This window comes from Fundulus heteroclitus, chromosome 1, assembly GCF_011125445.2.
Source record: "Fundulus heteroclitus isolate FHET01 chromosome 1, MU-UCD_Fhet_4.1, whole genome shotgun sequence".
NCBI classification, from domain to species: domain Eukaryota; kingdom Metazoa; phylum Chordata; class Actinopteri; order Cyprinodontiformes; family Fundulidae; genus Fundulus; species Fundulus heteroclitus.
Window position 1 is genome coordinate 9,791,619 of NC_046361.1, and position 26,954 is coordinate 9,818,572.

At 40.1% G+C, this 26,954-nt stretch overlaps 1 protein-coding gene across 7 annotated transcripts in view; it reads left to right on the forward strand.

Annotated features, from left to right (window-relative positions):
- Nucleotides 1-26,954, forward strand: part of mib2 (mindbomb E3 ubiquitin protein ligase 2) — a 58,225-nt gene that overhangs the window by 19,373 nt on the left and 11,898 nt on the right. For 5 of the 7 annotated variants that reach the window (XM_021316097.2, XM_021316098.2, XM_021316096.2 and 2 more), the window contains exons 3-13: nucleotides 1,861-2,032; nucleotides 12,706-12,812; nucleotides 13,840-14,034; nucleotides 15,226-15,368; nucleotides 15,979-16,086; nucleotides 16,197-16,301; nucleotides 17,603-17,765; nucleotides 18,346-18,479; nucleotides 20,755-20,903; nucleotides 21,121-21,277; nucleotides 22,890-23,044. In XM_021316097.2, the coding sequence (XP_021171772.2) occupies nucleotides 1,861-2,032; nucleotides 12,706-12,812; nucleotides 13,840-14,034; nucleotides 15,226-15,368; nucleotides 15,979-16,086; nucleotides 16,197-16,301; nucleotides 17,603-17,765; nucleotides 18,346-18,479; nucleotides 20,755-20,903; nucleotides 21,121-21,277; nucleotides 22,890-23,044 (1,588 nt within the window). Of the gene's footprint in view, nucleotides 1-1,860; nucleotides 2,033-10,155; nucleotides 10,639-12,705; nucleotides 12,813-13,839; nucleotides 14,035-15,225; nucleotides 15,369-15,978; nucleotides 16,087-16,196; nucleotides 16,302-17,602; nucleotides 17,766-18,345; nucleotides 18,480-20,754; nucleotides 20,904-21,120; nucleotides 21,278-22,889; nucleotides 23,045-26,954 lie in introns of those variants that run through there. The other 2 variants (XM_012861923.3, XM_012861924.3) reach the window with 2 other exon arrangements.

Genomic DNA, 26,954 nt, shown 5'->3' on the forward strand with positions numbered 1-26,954 from the left:
ATAACTGTTGTAAAATAGTTCTCAAATAGGATGGAAACGAGCTACTTAACTTAGTTGTACTGTTTAGCATTCTGCTGCTTTCTCTCGTGCAGCTTAAACCCGGGGCTCACACTGACTACAGTGCGGGTTGCGGTCCTGATCCTGACCCCCCACTCACACTCTTCCTTGGACCAGATGCGGCTGCGGAAATGGCGCTGGCGAGAACAGAAGTTCATCTGTGGTCCTTTCTGTTGCTATCCTTCATAAACAATTAAAAACCAGCCATGGTTTTCCTTTTCTTAGGGCAAAATCAGTTATCAGTGCACATAAATATCCTATTTTATCCTCCAAAAGCCCCTCTGTCTCCGCCTGTTTCTGTGTCGCCGTTTTGTTTACACTAGTCAACAAGGGTTGGTGGGGTGATTTTATTCTGAATTTCACCAAACCTCATCCTGTCTAGCGCTCAGCATTTCCTGTTTGGGTCGTAAAATTCGGGAGCTTGATCCGGTAACCACTGCGGCGTCCGGTCAAACGTCCTAATGGCTGATTCTTTGCAGTGCCGCACGGCCTCCGTAACCGAACCCACAACTGTTGATGTTAGTGGAAACATTGATTTTTAATTATTTGGGTTCCTTCAAGCATTGCAACTGTATCTGCACCGTATTCAGTGTGAGCCCCAGAAAATAAAATATAGTTATCTCAACATGTCAAAAATAGCTGAGCTTCTATCGTGCTTCCTTTGACTTAAAGGTACAATGGACGATTTTTTCTGGAAATGTAGCTAAGAAACGCCCAGGTCTCTTTTTGGATAACTGCGCATGGGCAAGACTGTCTTACCTGCTCTTGTGCTCCTCAGTGGGATCATGTGAAAAGAATCTCCCAAATACACTCTGGTCTTATTTCTTTCTTCTGAGGCCTTCCTCTTCTCCTCATAAACTTGTAAGAGAGTTTGGTTCTTGTGACTCTCAGCCATTTCTAAACTATACGGTGAGGCAGCGGCGCTACAATGAGCGGCTGAAACCGAAGCCCGCTGGATACATAAACACCAGAAGTGCGCATGCGCAGCAATGGGAAACTAGCAAGGAATGTGCAAACACTTTGGTGTTAGGTGTGCACATCACAATGATTGACATGTGGGACAACCAATAGATAAGGTGACCCCCCCCCCCCCCCCCCCCAGAACCTGAAGCCGAAAGAAAATCGTTCTCTATACCTTTAATTTTTAAACACCTAACTTAATAGGGCTAACTCTGAGTTCCCCCGCTAACAGTTACCACATCAGAAAGTGTCGTCTTAAGTTTTAACTTGAAAGCACATTTTCCATCCTACTAAGATGTAAAAGACGTTCTCGTCTCTGCTTCCTGAGATGATCACGATGTTTTGGTTTTGTCTTCCTGTTTGTTGGTCATCGTCTGGGCTCCTGAAGCCTTTCCATGACCCATTTTGAGGGCGGCTGTCATCACCCACCCAGTTGTATCTGGGACTTGATGCGTGCTCATGCACGTACACTCTAATGCAAGTCTCATTACCATTTACTCCATTTAAAACAACAAATTTCTGCCTCAGAAACTCGTCCTGTTAATTAAGTGAAAGACAAAAAAAGAGGTCATGGGGCTTGGAGTGTATTGTTGAGCTGTTTGAGTCTCGTTGTTGTTTTTCATTATCTCTTGGAATTAGGTATTATTATAATGGACATATTGCATTTTATATTAAATGACTTTAATATTTTTGCCATTTTAGTTGGAGAGGTAATTGATTTATGGTATTTTCTTCTCACAACATAACATAAGTCAAACGGTGTTTCTTTCAAATGTAAAAGAAAAACTGAAATGTCAGGAATGCGGGCCCCCATTATTTTCTTTAACCCCTTCTTGTTTGCAGGGGTCCGTCACTCCAATATCATCTGTGACAGTTGCAAGAAGCATGGCATCATGGGAATGCGATGGAAGTGCAAAGTGTGCTTCGACTACGACCTGTGCACCCAGTGTTACATGAACAACAAGCACGACCTCAGTCATCCGTTCGAACGCTATGAGACGGCCCATTCCCAGCCGTGAGTACTACGCTGCCCCCTCACCCCTTGTTATAACGTCGTCTAAATTTCTCCAAAGACTTTTTCATGGCTCAAATCTTTTTCAGCTCAAGAAAGGACTGTATTAACAGTTTCAGTTCTCGATATCGATGATGCAGAATCACATGCATAAAGCTGTTATCAGTGGTTCATCTGTCCATTAGCTTTTCTTTCCTGGTTTGCATGTCTAGTCTTTGTGGAGAGGGACCCTTGTCTGATGCACCACATAAGAAATTTAAGAAAATACAGGTGTACACCAAAGATGATGCAGAGAAAGGCGTCGGCCTCACAGGTTTTTGGTTGCTGCTAAATTAAAAGCCAGTTTTGCAGCTTGTAGGGACTCTGGACAGCGTTTGATTATCTCTAGTTCAAAATCTGAAATGCTTAAACTGATCAAACCTGGATTTGATTGTTTTGCCCTAAATAGAGACTTATTCCACATAAAACAGGCGTGAGGTTCCATCAGAGTTGAGAGAAAGCAGAATAAAAGCCTCTCCACATCATCAGGTCAAACCTGGACTGAATTCTTCTACACTGGTTCCTGCTTTATGAAACCTTTACTATTTGTAAAATATAAATGTAACTCATTAGCAATATTATTTATATTTTAAGCAGAGCGAAGGAAGGACTCGTCATACAACAAGTATTGTTGAATGTTAGTGATTTGTACCCTAATTAACTCTGTAACCAAGCAGTTGTTACGCATACAGGCACACCTTGTGTCAACTTTGCCTTTATTACAAGTAAATCAATGCTTCTTGTGTCAGCTCACCATTGTGTTTCATGTCTGCCTCCTTCAGCTTTCCTCTAAAGCTGCTAGCTGGTTGGAATTAAGTTTGTTTCTAAATAATCAGAAGAGTATCTTAACAGCTTATTAAGCAGTTTATAAAATATAAAATTAAATCATGCAACATTTGCTAACTTCACAAAATAAAATTCAAACTGCTACTATGTCAAGCCCAGGGGTATTTAGTTTAAGTGCACCATAAAACTCTTAATTTCGAATATAATATATATATTTTGCTCACAAGGCAGGAAAAGAACGGCCCATCAATAATGAAACACGCTGTAGGACTGTTATGTTGTCTCTCTGAGACTGCTGCGATCACATTTGCTTAAGGACTGATAGTGAGAAGAACGGTGGTCTTTAAAACTAAGCAGCATGAGATATAAATAACCTTGAGAGAGGGTGGAAAACTACAGTTGCAAAGAAAGGACTCATGCTGATATAGAGGAGAAGGAACAGGATTTTGGAAGGCAAATAAGCACTTCCATTTATATATATATAAAAACTGTATTAATCACCTCTTTTTCTTCCTGGTTTTGCTGAGATCCATAGTGATGTATTTTAGTATATTTCCTTCCAGTAAATAATGAATCCTGGTTCATATTACCAAAAAAAGGCATCCTAGATGCATTGAGTTGAAGGGAAACATTGTTTGAATCCTTCCTTTTTATAATAAAGGTGGTAATAAAAGGTAGCAATCCTGGATTCATTCTGCAGTGAAGAAGAAGCCAAAGTCTCTATTAATACACTCTCCTGCACTGTAGTTGAAGTAGTCATCCTAATTGTAGGATTTATTCTATTGTTTTTCTTTTTTTGTTGTTGCTTGTTTTCAAAGAGTTTTGTTGTTTTGTCAGTTTTGACGAAGCACATGTGACCTAGATTAGCATAAATCTTTAGTGAGCTGACTGCAAGTGTCCTGTGAACCCAGATTTACTCGAGTGAGTTGTCCCTTTAGAATCCTCTCTTCTGCATCAGTTCACAGTAACGCTCCAAGCGGCTCGCGGCGCTGTCTGAATGTCAGCTGGATGGCCCGCTCTCATTTAAACGAGGTAATATGTATGACCCAGATTTCTTCTGGAGTTTAGCCTGGTCCAGGTCCAGCACCGTTCCATTTATTTCCCTGAGCCTGCTGTCCGACGAATGCTGCAAATAGGTGTAAGAATCATGACTCACTGCTCTTCTCAATGTGACCGAGTCACCAGGTTTTGTTGTTTTTCCTTTTATAGTTTGTTTTTGCCCCTCAGAAGGTTGGAAGCTAGTCACAAGCCAACTGGGATGAGCCAGGAAGTACAAACTTAATGAAATAATTAAATGACTATGAAGAGCAGCAGTGTATTTATGTAACGCAAATCCAAAACAGAAGCTGATCTGAGGGCTTTTTGGAAAAATGAGTAAAGACTTTTAATTCAAATCTAGGTGTATGCAGTTCTGCTCATTTCCAGTTACTATTTTGTACCTGGTAACCAAAGGTTCAAATACATTTTTATAATGTAGCCGGTTTACTGTAAGGAAGTGTAGGTATGCGTCTCCAGTAAATAATATCTACATATAGGATGTTTTTTTTTTTTTTTATGAGACATTATATGTCATAGTCAATGAACCATCTAACCCAAGCAGTGATCAGAATTTAATTATGTGGGAATAAAGAGCAAAAGTTTTCAGATAATTATATACAATTGCATTATGCTGTCTACATTTCACTCATTTCTAAGAAAAAAGTGTTTAGCTTTGTAAGCCAACTGATCATAAATGAGGGTGTATTTACATTCAGATCCACATCCAGACCATGGATGGTACAGCTGGTTACTCCCTTTTTAGCAAGATCCCTCCTCCAGCACAACCAGGTCTGCCTTAATTTAAGCAGCAACACTGATTATGCCTGTTTTTATTGTATTCTTTTACTTAAAGTTTACCCTCTTTGAGACCCACAAACTAATTTTCAAGCAGGGCCTATTGACACTGTACAATAATGGGATTCTACTTTCAAAAGTTCTCTCTTTTTTTATTTGAGTTGGATGAAAATTCTGTCTTTCTTCACCGTAGACGGTTGATGAAAGAAATCAACACTAGCTACAACAAGATCTGAAGTGAAGCTTTTACGTTTTTCATTAAATATAATCATTTTGTAGCAATAATGAAAATATAATGAAAATAGTTTTTCCTGCAGTAGCAACTTTCACACCAAGCAATGTTAAGATCATCCTGTCCTGGTAGGGCTTAGTATGGTGTCATAAGAGATCAGAAAAAAGATTGGGTTGAAGTTGTTTAACTAGTGCTTCTATTCAAATCTACAAAACTAAAGCATTGATTTTAATCTCATACCCTTGTGGTATGAAACATCAGATAAAGACAAGGTTGACCTTGGCTAAATGTTCTTATACCGCTACTAATGAAACTTTTAATTTAAAATTCATAAGTATTTTACAATATCAACAGAACATTTTCTGAATTTGCGTATCTTTTACAGTAGTAACATTATTCTATTTTTGTTTGTGATACAGGAAGAGAGAAAAAATAGCTTCTTTAGACTACCTTCATTGCAGTTTGGCTAAACTTGAATCACTTTCTTACCAAAGGAAAGATGGATCTGTTAAAAAGTAATCTAGGAAACCTACTTTTTTTTTAGTTATCATGCAAAATCCACTTTTTTTATCACGGCGAGTGTAAAGTGTCTCCTTTAGATTTAAAGAGTCAGCACCAAAACAAATAGCTCTCAGACGCACCTCAGAACAGGGTAAAAGGGGGAATGAGGATTTCAGACCAAAGCATTGCAGTTCTACTTTATATAAACTGAATCATTTCAATATCGATGGCATGATTAATGGCCTTACAAATACTAGAGTCTCTTTTAATCCCTTTTGCTCTAACTGAAACAATACTTGAAAAGATCCATTTTCAGATACTTGTCATCACCATGTCTGATAACACTCAGGGTTTCTGTCAATTAGCGTTCTTGCAAAGGTGACTTTTATGCGAGTGGTGGCCTAATGGTTAGGGAACTGTGGCTTTGCCTCTTGGAGAGGCTGCAAAGGTTCAAATCTCAGTCTGTCACTCCGGGTCCCTTGACAACAGATTGCTCTCCATACACCACTCAGAGGGGCATCCCGCTGTTCCTTAAGGGATGGATTAAACGCAGAGACCAATTTTCCCTCTGTGGGACTATAAAGGGAAATTATTTATTTATTTATGCTGCCAGAAAAGGGAACTGTGTTTTATTGTTGCAAATGGCAATGAAAGCTTTAAATCGGTATGTTCCAGATTTGGTTCCCTGATGTTTGTTTAATTTGGCTTTGTACACGGCAGGCATGGACCAGTATGAGATTCTCACTGTATAACCAAGATACACTCAGTGTAAAAATATCACAGCATAGCAGTGCATCATGGTATTAACAACAAATATTCAAAGCATAAATCAATAACATGATTAAGATATTTCAGTTAAAAAAACTCATCCTGGTAAAGAAATATATAAATACTTTTGTGGTCATGTTATGTGTAATATTTATGCATTGTTATTTGAATATTGATACATTGACTAAATTAAAAATTTTGGTAGGCATTTTGGTTCAGTAAGCATGTGTACAAATACAACTGTTTTTGTTTTAAGGATTTTTTACACTTATAGTCTTTAATTATTAGTTGCTGGATAGAAAGAGTGTCAGAGGGAGAAGGGTGAGACGTGCAGTAATTGGACCAGGCTTTAAACCCGGAAAAGCTAGGTCAAGAACCGTCGCCTCAGCATACAGTGAGCCTGCTGTAGCACTGGGCCACAGGGTGCCTCCAATAAAGCTGTTTTTAACTCCAGCAGAGCCAGAACATTATTGTAACTAAATAGTAGGACTCAATGTTTCGCTGGATAGCGCTAAAAAGTGGCACCAAAGCAAAGGAAGCGAAGCAAAAAATAAAAATAAATTCATGGGTGTTGCGCTAGTCTCAAAAACTACAAAGAGAGAGATTTTTCTAAAATCATAAATCCAACTTTGCTTTAATGTGCTTGCGCATTATTTCACCAAAATAATATGGATTTGTAGAGACATGGAGCTGTGATTTATATATATATATATATATATATATATATATATATATATATATATATATATATATATATATATATATATATATATATATATATATATATATATATATATATAATTTTTTTTTTCTTTTTTTTATCAGGCGCTGGAACAGATTCTACATCTGTTCCAGCATCACATGAAAGTCACTTCTTGTCAGATAAATGAAACGGCCAAAGAGTGTACAATATGTATTCCCTGTCTAACACACAGCGTCTCTTTATTTTCAGGCCAGATTGACCCAAATTTCATTGACAGCATTTCAAAAGACCGATTTATACTCTGGCAATCATGAGACACACTGCTGTCTGCCCAGACAGCCAAATTTAGCTTGGTTTCCTAATATGCGTGACTTATTATAGAGCCAAGAAAGATTTATGTAAGCAAAACCAAGTGCTGTTAAAAAAGACTTCTTTTCTCTAAGCATGTGTGATACCTTAGAGGTAAATTTATAGAAATTTATAGAGTTGTAGGTAATGAACAAGATGAAGCAGCAGCTGAAGATTTTCTTGGTGTCCTGATGGTTAATTGAATCTCGCTATAGTAAACATAGCGTGAGATCTGAGCCGGATGTACTGTTGATAAGTGTTCCATTGTGATTACATCAGATTTAAATGGATTAGCATGCTACCCTTCTAAGATGTTCGGATTAAGAATTTCAACTTCCTAGAAGATATGCAGGGCGTAACAGGAGACGAATCATGACCAGAGTTAGGCATACGACCATGTGATGCTGACAAGACATCTTTATATTCCCACTCTTACTTTATACACACAAACACACATATGTATGTATGTATGTATGTATGTGTGTGTGTGTGTGTGTATGTATGTGTGTATGTGTGTATGTATGTATGTATGTGTGTGTGTATGTAATAGTACTATTACTATGTATGTATGTATGTATGGATGTATGTATGTATGTAATAGTACTATTACTATGTGTGTGTGTGTGTGTGCGTGTTTGTGTGTATGTGTGTATGTATGTGTGTGTGTAATAGTACTATTACTATGTATGTATGTATGTATTAGTAATAGTAATAGTAATATTACTATTACTATGTATGTATGTATGTATGTATTAGTAATAGTAATATTACTATTACTATGTATGTATGTATGTATGTATTAGTAATAGTAATATTACTATTACTATGTATGTATGTATGTATGTATTAGTAATAGTAATATTACTATTACTATGTATGTATGTATTAGTAATAGTAATATTACTATTACTATGTATGTATGTATGTATGTTTTAGTAATAGTAATATTACTATTACTATGTATGTATGCATGTATGTTTTAGTAATATTACTATTACTATGTATGTATGTATGTATGTATGTATGTATTAGTAATAGTAATATTACTATGTATGTATGTATGTATGTATGTATGTATGTATGTATTAGTAATAGTAATATTACTATTACTATGTATGTATGTATGTATGTATTAGTGTTGCACCGATACCAATACCAGTATCAGACGGGGCCCAGATCGAGCACTAAAATGGTGGTATCGGTATCGGCGAGTACCAACAAATAGGGGACAGATACCATTTTGATGTTTGTTACTTGAACGCAGCCTTTTCTCTCCTGACTAATATTATACATGTTATATAAGTTCATGAAAGTTGCACTATTTTGCCATCTGAGAGCCAAAATTCAGGGTTTAAAAGAGATTATTCAATTATCAATGTAATTTTACTGTCTTACTGTTACACTACTATTATACATGTTATAATTTCACGAATGTTGCACTATTTTGGCCTTTGAGAGCCAAAAGTTTATTCAACTATTGTCACCCATTCCAGGTAGGCAAAAAAAGGTTCTACTACCCTAAGTAGAGTGCAGTTCTTCATATATACACACACACATCAATTTCAAACAGATGGTATCGGTATCGGCCAATACTGCACAGCCAGGTATCGGTATTGGGGCCAAAAAATGGCATTGGTGCAAGACTAATATGTATGTATGTATGTATGTATGTATGTATGTATATATGTGTCTGTGTATGTATTTTATTTATTTATTAAAAGCTTTATTATATTAGATTCAGTATTCTGGGCAGCTCTTGCAGCAATCCATTCTGTCCCGATCTGTATATTGAATAGGACTGTGGAACATCTATGAAGTTACAGGACAATGCGTCTGGGGGCATACGTGTGGAGCATATGTTTACAAGAAGCTGGGCTGGTATGCAGCTAGTTAATCGGCTCTTCCTTACACAAACAACACACATGCAGTTCCCGGCAACCTATCAGATCAAGTCGCTGCCTAATCCTTCTCTCTGCACATAAAGCAGTTACACCGCTGCAACAACACACTGTTTTTCCACCCTGTGCTCACGTCAAACCCAGAACTGGGGGCTGATTTTCTCTGGTCTTTCTCACCTTTAAGCTCAACTTTTGTTTTTGTAATATTCCGTTTCATTTGGCGGCAGGACACTATTGGGTCCCTTCGCTTGGTTCTCGTCGTTTTTCATGAAGCTTCTCATTTCCATTGTTATCTCTGGTATAATATTCAGCTCTAGTTAAACGTGTTAAAAAAAGCAAATCTTGTGGCAGAAATGACTTGGCCCGTCTCTGACTAGCTGGTGGCTTCAGCTCTGAGTGACACTCTAGATTCACACTACATGAAGTCACCAAAAGAGTTTACAAAATCAGCCGCTCATACCTTTTATGCAGAACCTCACTCCACAACTCCCAAAATAAGACTCTCAACCTAAGATAAGTAGCTTCAGACACAAGGTTTGTGTTTCTTTAGTCTGAGTATGGCTGTGCGTTTTGCTCCAGTGTGTTTGTTAGAAATAATAAAGTTAACCTTTCTGTGGTAGTTGATCCTGCCTGTGTGTCAGTAGATACAGGTCTTTGCTCTTGATCCTTTCTGTGATCGGGGCCGACATTTGGTTCAGCGGGATTACAAATGTTGATCCCTCGGAAGAGAGGCTGCAATTAAAAACAAACGTCAAGCCCTGAGGTCATGTTTCTCTGTCGTAAAACTGGGACATCTGTCACTTTACATCTGCTCAAAGGTTGAACTAATGTTACCTTTTACTTTTTGTGAGTTCCTGTTATTAATAAGGTATCTTTTCTATGGTAAACAGTGCTACTCTTGTTTGGACTGTCCTACCCGTCAGTTTTACATGACCAGTTTAATTTCATTAAAAATATATATATTTTTTTACTTTAAAGCTCTAAAAATAGCCTCACTATTGTTTTCTTCTATGGAAGGTGTATATGTGTACTTGAATGGGAACACGTTTACTTGTCAACATGTGCATGTTTATGACTTGCCCTGAGGCTTTCTGTTCGCTCTGCTGTCTAGGATTAGGCTAAAAGCTCTGCTCAGACACACACTGTTTTGAGCACAACACCGCCCGGGCTCAGTCCCACACTGAGATTTACTGTTAGTTGGCTTTACGAGCCAAATAGGCTGCTATTCCTCGCCGTAGCTAAGCGGAACCTACAAGTATGCCTAACAAAACCTTAGCACGAGAGAGACCTGTTATGGAAAAAAAACGTCTATGAAACGCCTTAAGAAAGAGCGCTCAAAAATAGCTCTCTTTAAAAAAACAAAATCTCATTGGATTTTAAAAGATTTTGCGTCCGTCAGAGAGCTGTTTGGTTGATATGGAAGCTGGCGCTGGATCCTGTTGAGAAGGATGGGAATAGGCAGCTCCTTTGCAACAAGGCCTGATCAAATCTTCACAATAAGGTATGCCTGATTGTTGTTAATAGCGTGGGTTTTTGTGATGTATTCCCAATAGAGACGCAGTGATCAGACTTTTAATGGTCGACTTTTCATGGCCGTGTTTACTGAGGTCTGACATATCGACTCATATATATATATATATATATATATATATATATATATATATATATATATATATATATATATATCTCAAAGGAAGCAAAGCAAAAAATAAGAATAAATTCATGAGTGTTGCGCTAGACTCAAAAACTACATAGAGAGAGATTTTTCTCAAATTATAAATCCAACTTTGCTTTACTGTGCTTGCGCATTATTTCACCAGTTATTCTCCAAAATAATATGGATTTGTAGAGACATGGAGCTGTGATTTGTATATATATATATATATATATATATATATATATATATATATATATATATATGTTATAGATAGATAGATAGATATAGGTCTCCCTGACCTTTACATGAATTTCTTTTGTAGTTCACAAAAGTGCATCAAAGAAGGTACTGTTAATTAATTCATTTATGGACGAAATATGGTGGGAGTTCTCAGTTTTGATTGGTTTAAAGAATAGGCCCAATCTAGTCCAACTTCCTGAACGACCTACCAATCGCTAATCAAAGCCAATAAAACATTGCTGGGACATTTCTATCTCTGCATGATTGGTGCAACCCTAATTCACTCTACTTGTTCAACCCATTTCTCAATACTTGCAATAAAGAGATGTTACCCACCCCCAAAAGAGATATGTGCAACGATGTTTTTATGGCCACTTATTTGTATCTGAAAGCAAACAAGTCACTCAGTCATCAAGGATCATCAGATTTAATCCCTGGATATAGTATGGGTGTGACGTTCCGCCATGGATGCACTTGTACATCATAAGGACCAATGGTGTTGTGGCGCAACCTACTGGCAAAGTAATTATCAAAGTGGGATTAAAAACTACATGGCAATATTATTTGTGAAAATAATCCAGTATCTTTCTTTTAGCCACTTAACTAACAGGACACAGCAACATGTGGGGGGGAGGGTAGCGCCACCATATGTTCCACCCAGTCTACACTTTCTCTGGTGTCCCACTAAAGAAATGTAAACTGTTGGAAGAAAAATGTAGCCGTTTTAAAACCACAGCTTTTTAAATCCTTGGTATACCTGGATGCCATAAAACCACCAAGTGCCTGTTAGTGGTACTTTAGAAGCACAGGCAGCCGAATTCCTGCGTCCTTCAGGCTCCCTGAAATTTGCTTTAGACAGGAACTGTTGAAAGGAGAAATACAGTTTTGCAATGTGTGAAAACAGATAAAAGTGAATCAGGAACAAGTGCTTCTGACAAGTCCCATTTAAAATGTTATCTGCTAGAGAGATGTGCTGATAATAAAGTTCGTCAATGTTTGTTTGTTTTTTGCTGTCAAACACCCTAGTTACACGTTCACAAAAAATATTTCATTGTAGCATATTGGAAAGAGTTGACACGATAGCAATTACTATAATTGCAAAAAATATTTTTTTTCTTTTACTGGAGCCATCCCCAGGTTTTATATGCTCTAATCAGCCATATTGGATTTATACCCTACCACTTGGTTTCTAAAACATTAAAAAAACAACATGTTGTACACTCATATGCTAACGCACTCTGGGTTAAAATCCAAGAGGGAAAAAAAAGTTTTTAGACGGGTTTTAAAAACAGCAAGAGATGGAGCCTGCCTGGCCTGCAGCGGCAGCCAAAGATGTAAATGCTCTGTCTCCTCTGGATTGATAAAAGCATCTGGTCAGCCAGTCTCGGAGCACACAATGGCATGTAAGAGGAAAGCAGCTCAGACAAATAAGAGGAGGCAAGAGGAGAACTAAAAACAAATAAACTGAACTTAATCGTAATGAAACCGCATCCTTCAACCAATAATTCATCATTATTATGTAGGATGTAACCCATTGAAAAAAAATGTCTGTCAATATAGTGGAACCTGGTATGCTTAATGTTCACTCAGACCGTACTTGTTATAAAAACCCCTCGTTTAAATGATCTGTTTAGGTCATAGTTCACCTTCATCTTGGTGCTCTTGTCGCAGAGTGAACCTGACGCCGAGGCAGAACCTCCCGCGCGTCATCCTCAAGGGAATCTTCCAGGGGGTTAAAGTAGTCCGTGGACCAGACTGGGACTGGGGGAACCAAGACGGTGAGTGGTGTGTGTTTGTGACTGGGTGTGGCGGTGGGTGGGATTTATTATTTATTTATTATTTATTCTTCTGTTCACTCAGAAAGTCCTCTGTCTTGTTCTGTTTCGTTACACAAAATACTGTATGAGCTGAAATGCCTCACCATGTGAATATACCGTTCCAACCTCACGCCTCACTAACCTGGAAAAGTTTGTATTTTCCCGTGTCCGTCTGTGTGCACTAACATTGCCAGTGAGTCACCCGAGTCTGTCCCACAGATGTGCCAGCCTTTCTGTGTCGTTTTATAACATCTTCTCTGCATTTCTTTTCCAGCCCTACACATGGGGGGGCATCACTTGAGCTCTGTGGTGCAGTTGTTTGTGTGTCCGCTGTCGTCTGCGCACGTCTGCATTTACATGTTGGTTTCATAATGTGGCTTTATGTCTTCAGTGTTCCCTCAGTTGGGTTTAGAACTGATTTAAAAAAGACAAAACGAACGAAAAACAATCTTCCACACCGGCGCGCTGAATGAAAGCCTGGGAATGTTCCCTTCATGGAACGACGGGAGTCTTTTTCGTTTGCTCGTCTGAGTCCGAATGAGTCAAAATGTCCTTTTGGTTTCTGCCCTGGGGTTTGGTGAACTCACTCATCAGGCTTAAATGGTGTACGCAGCCAGCGCACATGGGCCTTTCTGGGCATCCTCAGATTCCCCTTTCATTATCTAGCTCAATGATTTAGTTGCAGTTGGTTAGAAATGAAGCAACCAATGGAATAAATAGTTTTAAAAAATCATACAAATATGTGTTCTGAATATGGTTTGAAAATGTAATTGAAAGAGGGAAAAAAAATGAATAAATGTGTTTTGTCGGCACCTGACACTTTATCTGTCGCATGTCTCTGTCCATCAACCCCTATACATGTTTTAATGTCATTATTTTTAAATGTATTGGTCAGCTTTTCTTCCTTTTATCCACGGACTTATGCAGGGGTGCTTCTTGCCATGTCTTTTGTGTGTTTGTTTGTTTTTGTGTGTTTCTGTGTGTTTAGGTGGGGAGGGTAAGGTTGGCAAAGTGGTGGACATTCGTGGCTGGGACACGGAGTCCGGCCGCAGCGTGGCCAGTGTCACCTGGTCCAACGGCACCACCAATGTCTACCGAATGGGCCACAAAGGCAAAGTAGACCTAAAGTACGTGTCGGATGGCCAGGGAGGCTTTTATTACAAAGATCACCTACCGAAGCTTGGTAAGCATGGCAGCTCTTTATAAGGTTTCTGTCACACCGTCTCCCTAAAGGTATTCGTACCTTTTTCAGCTTGTCATTTTATTGGGACTTTATGCAATAGACCAACACAAAGTAGTGTGTGATTGTAAAGTGGTAGGAAAGTGCTAGATCATTTTCAACATTTTTTTAAAATAAATATCTAAACAGGGGCTTGCATCTTAATTTTTCCAGTTTTCAGCTCTTGCAGCAGATTCTGGGACCAGGTCAGGACTCTGCCTCGGTCCTTTTAACACTTCAATACTTTTTGTAGCTAAACCAATCCATTAAGGCTCTGGTAGTATTTTTAGGGTTATTGTCCTTCTAGAAAATGAGCCTCCACTTATAATCTCAAATTTTTTGCAGCGTCTAACAAGTTTTCATCCAGCATTTGGCCCCGTCTTCATCAGAGGTAGCCTTTCTGCTATAAAGGCTACCTCTTTTTTTACCTGAATCACACGTAGATAAGATTCTCCCTCTTGAGCTGTGGATTTCTGCTGCTTATCCAGAGACGACACGGTTGTTTGGACTGCCTCTCTAATTAATACAGCCATATTCTGCCCTGTGGGTTTGGGAATGCCCTGATTTTGTAGGCTTTCAGTGGTACCCTAGTCTTTTTATTTTCAGATAATGGTATGAACGGCGCTAACGGAGATCTTTTGAAGCTTGGGAAACGGTTTTATAATCTGACCCTGCTTTAAACGCCTCCACAGCCTCTTCCCCAGCCCGCTGTGTTCCTTGGTCTTCGTAATGCTGTTTGTTCACTAATCTGTAAAAACTCCTCCGTCTGCACAGAACAGCTGGGTTTATCCTTAGATTGAATTACGAACAGGTAGACTCTCTTCACTAATTAGACGACTCCTGAAGCCAGTTTAGAGCACTGAATCTTTTTTTATGGTTATAGGAGTAAAGCTGGCTGAATGGATTAGATCTCTATATGAAAAAATAAAGCTATGTATCATTTATCCTTTCCACTTCACAACTTTGTGCTGCTGCTCTGTATAGGTCTGTCATGTAAAATCCCAATAAAATATATAGAGTTTTACGTTTGTAACTCAACTAAATGTGTAAGAATATAATAAGTGTTATGAACACTGTTGCAAGGCACTGTTGATAAGTCTACTTTAAACCCTGAAGACTGGGACTGATGGTATTTGCTGACTGCCTCCTATCCAGGTGAGCATGCAGAGCTCCAGCGGCAGGAGAGCGCTGACGGCCACTCTTTTCAGCAGGGAGACAAAGTCAAATGTCTGCTGGAGGTGGACATTTTGCGACAGATGCAGGAAGGACACGGAGGGTGGAACCCCAAAATGGCCGAGGTATGAGAACCGTCACTTCAGTGAGAAACAATAATCGCTTTGCTCAACTTTCTGCTCAGTTTTTATGGAAGATAAAGCAGAAAATGTACTGCTGTATGTTGTGGCCGCATATGCACTGATATTGTGGTGGGCAATCACTAGTCACTGTAAAAACGGATCTTAAAATAAGTAAAATGTTTTTAAAATGTGTGTTTTTGTCCCAGATTTGAGCAGGTAAATAATATTATCTGCCAATGGAATCAGTATTTTGACCCCTAAAATAGGATAATTAGACATCCTGCACTTGAAATAAGATGATGGAGATGAGTTGTTCCTATATTAGGTGCAAAAGTCTTATTCCATTGGCAGATCATCTTATTTACCTGCTCAAATCAAGGACAGATACACTCATTTTAAGGAAATATTACTTATTTTTAGTTCCGTTTTTGCAGTGAGCGTGTTTGTCTGCTGGGCTCACAGAATCTTTATACGAGTGTCTCAGAGTGAAACTCTAATAAAGTAATGATAAACGGAGCGTTTGAGTTTTCAGTCGCAGCTGGCCAATGCAGCGTTAAGGTCAGAGCAACACTGATGGGGGACCCAGGGTGACACAGCCCATTTATGTTTGCAGTACATTTGTCGGATCGGCACTGTTCATAGAATAACTGACAGAGGAGACGTCCGCGTCCAGTACAGCAACAACATCCGCTGGACTTTCCACCCGGGAGCTCTCACCAAGGTACCTAATTACAGAAGGCCAGAAGATCTTTGAAAGCAGCTTCAGTGGGATTTTAAATAAAGCTTCACAGATTTATGAATGCTTTCTCTCTCCCCCTTTCCTTCTATCAGGTGAACACCTTTGGAGTGGGTGAGCTGGTTAAAGTATTGGACGAGCTGGAAACCGTGAAGAGACTTCAGGCTGGCCATGGAGAGTGGACAGACAGCATGACTCCTGTATGATCAGTTTTATCCAACTCTAGTTTTATACACTTGTAGTTTATTGGTCTAGTGAAGCTGTGAACTAAAACTTAAACGTGACAGAAATGTTGGCGCCTGGAGTTCCATTTAATGCAGGGACCCATTAAAAGGGACACAGATAGTAATTTAATAAAATTATTTGGTAGCAGGCCCACATTCTGATATGAAAAAGTTTCCTTTGGAAGTGTGCATATTCAGTACTTTCATGTGAGAAGCTGTTGCTTCTCTTTTTATAACTTAAACTTGTTTGTTTTCTTTGTCTGACTTGCTTTATTCATTGTTTCTGTCTGTGAGCAAAAGTTTTAGAAATGCAACCATCACAGAGATCTGATCTTCAATCTTTGTAAACCTTATTTACAATAATACCTATTTCAGAATAGAGTTATTTCTTTTTTTAAAGAACTATGATATAATGTTGAAAATATTTTTATCCATCCTTCCTGCTGTGATTATTTAAATTAAGATCAGGGAGAGGCATTAAAATCGGATCTACTCTATTTTAAGATAACATTTTCAACTGTTAGCGTCGTACACGTTAAAAATAGCTGCTGTTAGAGCAGCCAGCATAACTAAAATGAAAGCGCCGTAGTTTGTGTACTGGATAATAAATATTCTCTCCTTAATTCTGATATTTCCAAAAAGCTGCCAACATTTTAAAATCAAACATGATCTGTGGCAGAGAGAGGATGAAGGCTGAAAAGGATAAAAGCAAAGTAATGCTGTAATTAATTCAGCCTTCCTGTTATCTGTTTAAATTCTCACACTCAATTTCTCTCACGGTGCCTGAATAAACCACAGATCTGTCTTGACACTTAAAAATAAAGTTTCCTTAAAAATAACTTGTTACATCTCTCCTCTTCCTCTGAAACCTCTAAAGCCTTACTAATATTGAAAAAAAAAAATAACTTTAGGTTTTCTTCTCTCAGTAACAGCTTCCGCATTAAAGATGGTTGTTGTTATTGTAACATAGTTGCTCTTAGGTAAAGGCCATCCACTGACTGGGGAGAGTTTGTACAGTCAGGTTCGATCAGGAGGAGTCGGCCCGTTCGGGTTGGCGTCTGACTTCTTGGCGCATGTCTAATAATTTAAACTTCTTCACTTACCAAAGTAAATCTGTTCTTCATCTGACCTGTTTCCAAATTAGAAGTGAAAATCTCTGTTGAAGTTGTTGTTGTCTGGTTGGTTACATAAATTATAGAGTACCTGATAACTTGACCAATTAGATCCTGCCGGATTTTGGGGTCTTTGGCCTCCTTAACTTAGTGCTTTTTCTGTAGGTGCTTGGCCAGGTGGGAAAGGTGTTGAAAGTATATGCAGATGGTGACCTACGGGTGGCATTTGGAGGCCAGACGTGGACGTTCAACCCAGCGTGCCTTTCAGCCCAGCCTGCAGAGGTCGATGCAAACCTTATGACAGCCGAGAACCCCAACGAATCTGGAAGTAAGGCCTCTGCAGGGACCGGGGGCTCATCTCAAGCGCTGCAGCTTCACCTTCATTTTATACTATTTCATCCTCTCCAACCCTCCTTCTAGCTCTCTCTCTCTCTCTCTCTCTCTCTGCTTTGCATGCTTCCTCATACAGGCTGCCACGCTGCCAATGAGGGCCTGTCTTTTTTCCCCCCCCCCATTAATGTGCGAACAAGGTGCCCGTTTGTTTTAGCGCTCCTCTCTGTAGCATGTTATGATCCGGCGTGCTGACAGCAAGAGGCTTTGGCAGCTCAGCAGGACATTTGACATAATGTCAGAGGTTCTCGGCAGTCTCTTAATCATGACATACATGTTTTATGTTCACCTGAGTCGATGGAAGGTTGACGATGTCCATGTCGCCGTGTGTGCATGTGTATGTGGTCAGATTCACTCTGCATGGAAGGACATTTTGACTCATTCCTGTGGTTTGGTTCAGTTCGGACAAGTCCATTAACTGTTGCAAGTTTCAGATTTCGTCCTCCGTGAATGTCCTTTTACTGTGGAGTAAAGAAAGCTGACGTCTCCCCCCCCCCCCTTTTTTTTTATCTCTGCAGGTACGGTCATCTCGGTGCTGGAGAAGCTGCTGTCTCAGTCCACAGAGCAGGACAACCCCAACAGGCTCGTCATCGAGGCAGCCCACGGCAGTGCCAACAAAGTGCGCGAGTTGGTGCAAAAGTATCCTGACAAGGTTAGTGCGGCACACCTTCCCTTTGCTGCAGTCCAGGGTTTGGTTCACTGGGTCAAAGGGAAAGTATAATTCAAAACCTTTTGACCCCCCCCCCCCCAACAAGTCATAAAATAAGTAAATAAATAAAAAAACAACCAGACTGATTCTAATTACCAGAAGCATGTTTAATGAAGGGCTCAATACTCTGCTCAGAAACATTGTGGAAAGGACCATTAAATCCCTGTTTTTCCCTCTCTAAACATTACTCTATGTTAATGTTTTAGAAGATTACCTTATTTCTTGGTCTATATTCCTTTCTGCTGAATTATGACATGTATTTTGTTAGCGACGGTGTTGTTTTCTGTATGTAATGCGCAATGTCACTTTGCACACGCGGCGATCAACAAACGCTTACATCTCTGCGGTTATTTATGTGCTGGGAAAACTTTCTTTAAGAATTAAACGGACTTCATAACTGGAGCTGTGTGACCTTCAGACGGACACGGTGCGTAGTTCCCCAGTGATTGGGGGGGGGGGGGGGGGACAGCCCTGTGCCTGGTTGGACACAGGCCAAGTGCTGCAGCGTCATTTCTAAACCGAGGTTACACAAACCCCGACAGTCTAAGCTCTAGTTTGACGAGAAACCCGTTAAATATGCTGATTTTTCTTATTAGTTTTGGTCATCTTTATGTCTATTTACTTCCAAATAAGATTTCTCCTTAACAAATGTTTAAGTAGGACAGTCCCATTATTATTATTATTATTTTTTATACTTGAGGAGTGCTTTTGAAATGAGTGTCGGTATAATGGGGCCATGCAAAAGTGTTGAGACCTCTTGGATGTTTTGTAACATTTTGTCACGTTACCGGTACATTTATCATTTTTTTAAATTGAGATTTAATGGGATGCAATCATGGAGCTTAAAGCAGGGCTAAATTATAAAACAATGTTCTTATCTTTTAATATCTCAAAAAATTTGATCCATTGTCTAAAAGTAGTAGTACAATTTCAAACCCACTAAAGCGTGGCAGTCCAGGTAAACTGCAGAGATCCACCGCTCGGGTGGCTGACAGGACTACTATTAGTGTTGCACTCTGGGAATCTGGCCTGAATGTGAGTGAAAAGAAGAAAGCCTTTGTCAAGCGCGTTGCAACATTTCCCATTTGCAGTGTACAACAAGCCCTGTCCGGATCAAAGCAAACATGTTGATGTTGTGCTTTTATCAGACGAGAACTACAATGCTAGTTTTTTTGTGTCCCTGAAAACTAACACATCACCCTAAAAAAAACACTTTCACCCCTGTCATACACATGATGCTGTGGAGATGCTTTTGTTCAGTAACAGGCCGGGAAGCTGGTCAGAGCTGGTGGAAGATGGCTGGAGCTAAATACCTGACAATCCTAGAAGAAAGCCTGTTTAAGGCTACAAATGGTTACGTTCCAGGATAAAAATCCTAAACATCCAGCCACAGATACATTAGAATGGTTTAGACCGAGGATGGCCCAGTCCCGATTTAAATTACTCTCCCCTTTTAGTCAGAATCAGCTTTCTTGGCCATGATTGTGTCCACAATCTGGAAATCTGACTCCAGTTACAGCACTGGCAGCTTACAGACATTAGGTACGAATTCCATGTCTATGTGTGAGGATCAGCTCAGGTCCCCAAAATAGGTGGTTCCTAGTTACTGGGAGGGATCCACAGCAAACAGCGTTGTAGAGGGTGGTGAGTGTGGGAGAAGTTCTCCGGAAGTCCATCGTCATCTCTCCAGTCTTGAGCAGGTTTAGCTCCAGGTGGATCTGAGCGGACCAGCCGATCCACTTCCTTCCTCTCTGCAGACTCGTCCACATCCTGGATCAGACCAATGAGATGTGAAACTCACTGAGGTTTGCACTGACTGTAACCGAGCTGTGGCTGTTTTGCACAGAAGAATCGGCGAAAATAAATTAAAGTGGTTGAATACAAGCTCATCACACACACACAAAATGTAAAACCATCCATCATGTCCTACCACTTCAAACCTGAACACAGTACATTGAAGTCTGTGCTTGTAACGTGAGAAAATGTGGAAAAACTGTAAGAGGTATGAATACTTCTGCAAGGTACTGTGTTTGTTGTGCTCCTTCAGTTCCCTTGTGCTATGACAGCAGCGTCCGGCGGGATTATCTCCGTCACGTGTTCGATGAGCAGCCTGTTGTTCCGACACAGATTATTTCCTGCCAGTCTTTGTTCAGCTCTGTTGGCGTGCAGCGCCTTTCTGCTCCTGATGAACCTCCAACTGTGTCTGCGCTCATGGCAGGTGGATATCAAGAACCAAGGCAAGACGGCTCTGCAGGTGGCCGCTCACCAAGGCCACACAGATGTGGTGAAGGCCCTGCTGCAAGCCAACAGCTCGGTCGAGGTTAAGGATGAAGATGGAGACACGGCATTACACTACACTGCCTTTGGGTGAGGGCGCGCTCGTGTTCTCTTCCTGCTTTCACACGTGTCAATGTTTCCATGTAGAGAAGAGAGAAAAGTAACGTTCACGCTAACCTACTTTTATTTGCGTTAATCTGGTGTGACGGTGTGCTGTAAAACATCTGGCTGCTTGAATGATGTGCATCAGCCATCGTTTGCCGACCTAAACGGATGGTTTTACCTGTGTTGGTTTGTTTTTATTCAGTAACCAGGCTGAGATCGCTCGGCTGCTGCTGAGCAAAGGGGCGAATGTCAACGTACTGAACAACTCCATGTGTACAGCGCTCCACATTGCTGTCAACAAGGGCTTCACTGACGTGGTGCGAGTGCTGACCGAACATTCGGCTGACGTCAATCTCCAGGTGAGCGGGTGCAGAGTGCAGAATTAACCGAGATATGTGGTACTACACGTGTGCGCTAAGAAACTTTTTTTTTTGCTTCTTTTGGTTGTTCTTTCAGCTGTATTGACTGATTAATGCACTGAATAAATAAAAAAAATGGGTTGTTGTAATTTGTTATCTTGGGAAGAAATTCAAGCATTGTAACAACAGTCAGTATTGAGTTAGTTTGGGGCATAAAAGACAACAAAGTTAGGCTTATGGGCATAAGAAAAACATATATTTTAATATACAATGACACTTTATGACCCTTAGTCAGGTGTCGCAAAAGTGAGCCATAGTCATGGGTACAGGCTCCCTGCTTAGTGTGGAAAGGTCTCTCCGTCTGTCCACCCATCTATCCGTTTCTCTATCTATTGATCCATCCATCGATCAGTCTGTCTGTTTATTTATTTCTTCTTCTTTACATCCATCTGTGTCCTTCCTTCCTTCCTTCCTTCCTTCCTTCCTTCCTTCCTTCCTTCCTTCCTTCCTTCCTTCCTTCCTTCCTTCCTTCCTTCCTTCCTTCCTTCCTTTCTACCTTCCTTCATTCCTTCCTTTCTACCTTCCTTCATTCCTTCCTTTCTACCTTCCTTCCTTCCTTCCTTCCTTCCTTCCTTCCTTCCTTCCTTCCTTCCTTCCTTCCTTCCTCTTCATTCCTCCTTCCTCCTTCACATCCTTCTCCTTCAGCTATCATTTCCTTCCTTTCTAACTTTCCTTTCTTATTTCCTTCATTCTACCACCTTCCTTCCTTTCCTTCCTTCCTTTCTACCTTCCTTCCTTCCTTCCTTCCTTCCTTCCTTCCTTCCTTCCTTCCTCCTTCCTTCCTTCCTTCCTTTCTACCTTCGTTCCTTCATTTCTTCCTTCCTTCCTTCCTTCATTTCTTCTTTTCTACCTTCCTTCCTTCCTTCCTTCCTTCCTTCCTTCCTTCCTTCCTTCCTTCCTTCCTTCCTTCCTTCCTTCCTTCCTTCCTTCCTTCCTTCCTTCCTTCGCTTTCTATCTGGCTTTGTTTTTAACTTCTGTAATTACACTTGTAACGGATCTAAAAATGTTTACATAAAGGGCAAAAATCTCAAGAAAAATTGGGTCTGAAAGCATATTGTAGAATTTTGAAATGAAAAAACAAACAAACTCTACAATCTTTGTGGATATACAAATCTGTTTATAGTTGTCTGACCCGGTGTTACTGCCTCATTAGGATAATTTTGTAATTGTTTGAACAGAATTTATTTTCAGATGGTCTGACATGCCTGCAGCCTGGCCCAGATTTGACTAACTAACTCAGTTTATTCTGCTTGACTAGCGTGGCTACTCAGCTAAAAAAAAAACATGCCAGCCTGGAGTATGTTTGTGTTTTTATCTGTGTCAAATGTGCATATGGTCTATTTCTATGTCTGTTTGTGCTCTGGCTCGGAAGAACAAAATGTGAACAACATCAGTTTACATTTACAGATCGCTAAACTGTTTAATGGAACGCATTCACTGGTATTCAGACTAAAAGGAAACGTACGTTTTTAGTCGATGTTCAGAAACATCCAGATCCAGTTTTCTCTTGGTTTACAGTATTACTGTGCTTCCCGTCCTCTTACTCTGTTAGGATTCATATGGGGACACGCCGCTTCACGACGCCATTGCCAAGGATTTCCGCAGCATCATCGAGATCCTGGTGGTGGTGCCCAACATTGACTTCACCCAGCAGAACCACAGAGGCTTCAACCTGCTTCACCACGCTGCTCTCAAAGGGAACAAACTGTAAGTGGGAATTACATTCAGAGCCTAAACTTTAAGTTAACCGGACACAGTGGGAGTGAAATCAAAGCTATTTTCTTTTTAATAAAGAAAACTTTGTCAGGTATCCTGTGAGTCCCCATATAAAACCCTGAACTAACAATTTATGTTCCTAGTTAGACTGATGAAGCAGCATGCGCTTTGACTCCATCTGTCCTGCTAGAACGTGTGCACCCACTGCTGTACGGTCTGTCTGCTAAATACCGAGGGATTTTCATCCTGTAGTCATTTTCCCATCGCTCTGTGCCCCGGTCTTGTGCAACATCTCAGTAGTTTTAATGCATGTAAGTCATGTTTAGAAATGCCAGTTTTCTGGGTGTGTGGGAATCTCTCCCTGTGGGTTCAAACAGAGTCCAAGGTCAACTCTCAACACTATCTGTTACAGATGGATCGCAGAGAGCTTGTCTCCCACAAAGCTTCCGTTGCTGTCAGCAGTCTGGTAGTCAATATCAGTCAGAAATGCAGCACGCTTTATTTTTTTCATTGTGCCTCACTATGTACACACTTCTCCACCAAGTTGTTCCCAGGCTATATGCAGTATCCTCATTTTTTGGGGGTCAAATTCAATTTGTGATTCATGAGGGGAAAAATATTCCAATAATCCAAACAACCTCATACAGTCACAGAGAATGCTTCCCAGGAAGGAAAAACCTTATAGTTTGCTTTTCTGACTTTTATATTTATTTTAAATGCCATGGATGGTTCGATGAACAGTAATTTCCCCATTACTGCTTTGTCTTTTTTTTTTAGTTACATTTTTGGCACACTTAGATGTCAGGTGATCTCGATGTGTTGCTGTAATTGAAGAACATCCTGAAGGACATTATCTCTCCATCCGGCGTTGACCTTAAGCTCAGGCACACTAGGGTTTTACTACAGAGCGACGATCTTTAACTCACTAGCAAATTCACCTTTGAAAAAAGACTAGATATAAAGGTTTCTGAGTGGCCTAGTGAAGGTCTGGATTTAAGTATTAAGATGCTGTGGAATGACCTCGAGCTAGATCTTTATGCTTGAAAACCCTCAAATGTGGCAGAGTTGTTATATAATCACAAATATTAAGACAAAAAAGTAATAACAAAGCAAAAAATCTATAAAGGGGTAACGACTTTTTCACAGGACAGTGGCGGCGCTTGAAATAAAACATTGCTTTTACATTAAGCAGACTTTTTTTAATTTTAGCTTTTAGTTGTGTTACTCGTTCTTCAGTTTAGCAAAAAAAAAAAGAAAAAACTAGATCTGACCTTTGCGTTCACAAAGAGTTTGTTTCATATTCGGTTTGAGATCAGATGGCAGCGATTTATCGACTGAAAGGCAACAAAACAAGCAGCAACGTTCTGCTTCTTAATGAGGCTTCTGCTGTCAGGGCTGCAAGAGTGAGCACAGCTTCCCTTTTCTACCAGAAACATGTACACTAGTCGTGTTTTGAATCATCTGCCATAGAGTGGTGTGATATTAGTACAAGATACAAAATATGATCATGTTGGCGAACTTTACGGTTATTATGTGACATGCAGTAAATTCTCAGGAGATATTGATGTTGCAAACATTGACACCAGATGAGTACCTGATATAGCTACTGGAAAAGAAAAAATATACAATTCAATATTTCCATCTAAAGCACAGCATACAGCTTTAGTGAAAAGATTGCTTCAGACAGACGTGTACTATATTAACTTAGTTGTGGTTTCTTGACCCCCTTATCACATTGTTACCTTTTAAAACTTTTATGGATAATTGTACAAATGTTACAATCTAAATTACTGGAAGTAAGACACCCATATTTCCATTTCAAAAGGTTATATTGACATCTATTTTGGCAATGAAACAAGTTAGTTTTAGTTTCTTAATGAGTTTAACTCCTTATCCCCTCGTTAACTTCTAAAGCATTTTTCTCTGTCATCAATTACATTGTAATAAAGAACCTGACTGAATGGTATTTAGATAATTGGCTAATATTTTTTACCATTCAGTTGGATCTTCATGTGATTCATATTAGGATAATGATTACTTTGGGATTTCTTATTCTTACTCTGCCAGCCATCATTGAACTTCCTTTTTTCATCTCTTCTTTCTTCATCTGTGTCTTTGCCTACTGCTGATCTAAAAAACAATAAACTAGGTATCTCTGAGTGTTATGCTCTCTGTGATTAGCCACAGCTTGCACAACACAACATAATGCCATCCCTTCTTGTCCTGGCTGCTTAAAATCTTGTCCCTGAAAGGTATAAGTAGTGTGTGTTATTCTTGTTGGTGCGTATCATAGCCATCAGTGTGAACAGGCGATTACCGGCAAAGTGAATGCACATAAGTTTATCATAGTTGGTATTTTATTCAGGTTTAAAGAGTCTATAGGTTCTAGATCTGTGTGGACCACGTGTGAGCCCATAGAAGTGCTGTATGCGTTTATACTTGATGCGGACGTAGGTGCAGTATTCTCCAAAAACACAGGGGGGCAGTACTCAACATAACCAGTGGAAATGCAGTAAACAAAAAAAGAAACGGTGAATGTCGCACACCCCAACTGGCCGCACGCTGTATCGTAAACAATCATGAAGAATAGTTGGTGTGTTTGTGGCAGCTAAGACGTAGAAGAAGGCGGTGTGTTCACCCGTACACGAAGACGTGAAGATAGGGGATACAGCCTGAGTGTAAAGCCCGAAGGGATCTTTTTTAAATAAAGGGTTTAACAAAAAAAGTTGCTTTACTAAATAAAAGCTGATTGTTTTTCATAATGTGGGTTGATGTTTTAGACTTGATTTGAGCTGCAAGTGATGGAAACAGAAATGAAAATCCTTGCTTGTACCCAGAAACTTGGCCGATAAACTCAGCCCTGAAAGTATGGCAGGAATTTGTGTATGCTGTTTTCAGTCCCAGAACAAACATTAACAACAAAGCATTTAACAAAGTTCTGACGTTTGAAACTTTGATGTCAGTGCAGGCAAACTTTAACCTGACCCTAGCCAGATGTATGTTGCTCCGCCTAGCTGCACTCACATCCATCTGGGACCTCTCCATAGGAATTGCCTTTATTGAAGGCTGGGCCTTATCAAAAATCCTTGCATATGATTGGATAAGCCACTTGTCTGTTATCTTTATCGACGTGCTATTTCAACCACTCACACCGAAGCTAACCCGTGACGCTCCGGTCGGGAGAAGGGCGAAAACATCGTTTTCACCAACAAAAGCCTTCAGAGCTGCTCTCTGATGTTCTTTAAATGAAACAATGTTAGGTAGATTGGACAACACGGAAGAAATGGCAGCATCAATGCTAACGCTTTAGCATTGATGCTAACGCTTGCTTCCTCGATGTGAGCCGCCATTGCTATCTGTCTCACGTCACGGTCGCTTCTCCACTACGTCACATCTATGAAACTCCAGCCCTGCGTCCTGATTGGCTGGACAATAAAATTGGTTGGAGAAATCACTCTCTATGGGAGATGTCCCAGATGTATGTGAGTGAAGCTAGGCGGAGAGACAACCGCCTGGCTAGAGTCAGGTTAGGCGAACTTGCTCAGCGAGGGCTCTTTTGAATTCCCCCATTTTGAACAAAACTTGTGTGCGTTATGCGCACCAAGCTACAAAAATTATGCAGTGCACAACCTTGCACCATGACACTATGGGAACACCTTTGGATCGCTCACACCCTCGCGCCCTGTTTAGTGCGTCAAGTATGAACCTAGCTTAAGGCTCTTGCTCAGGGACCCAGAGGAGCAGCGTCTCCAGGTTCAAGCACCCTGCTCTCAAAGCACTAGGCCACCACTCCCACGTTAATTTGGCAGACAGAATGAGATGTTGTGTAAAGCAGCAGAAAAGAGCATTATATTTGCTCAAGATAGACCCATAAATCCCAGAAATAACTAAATCGCAAGTG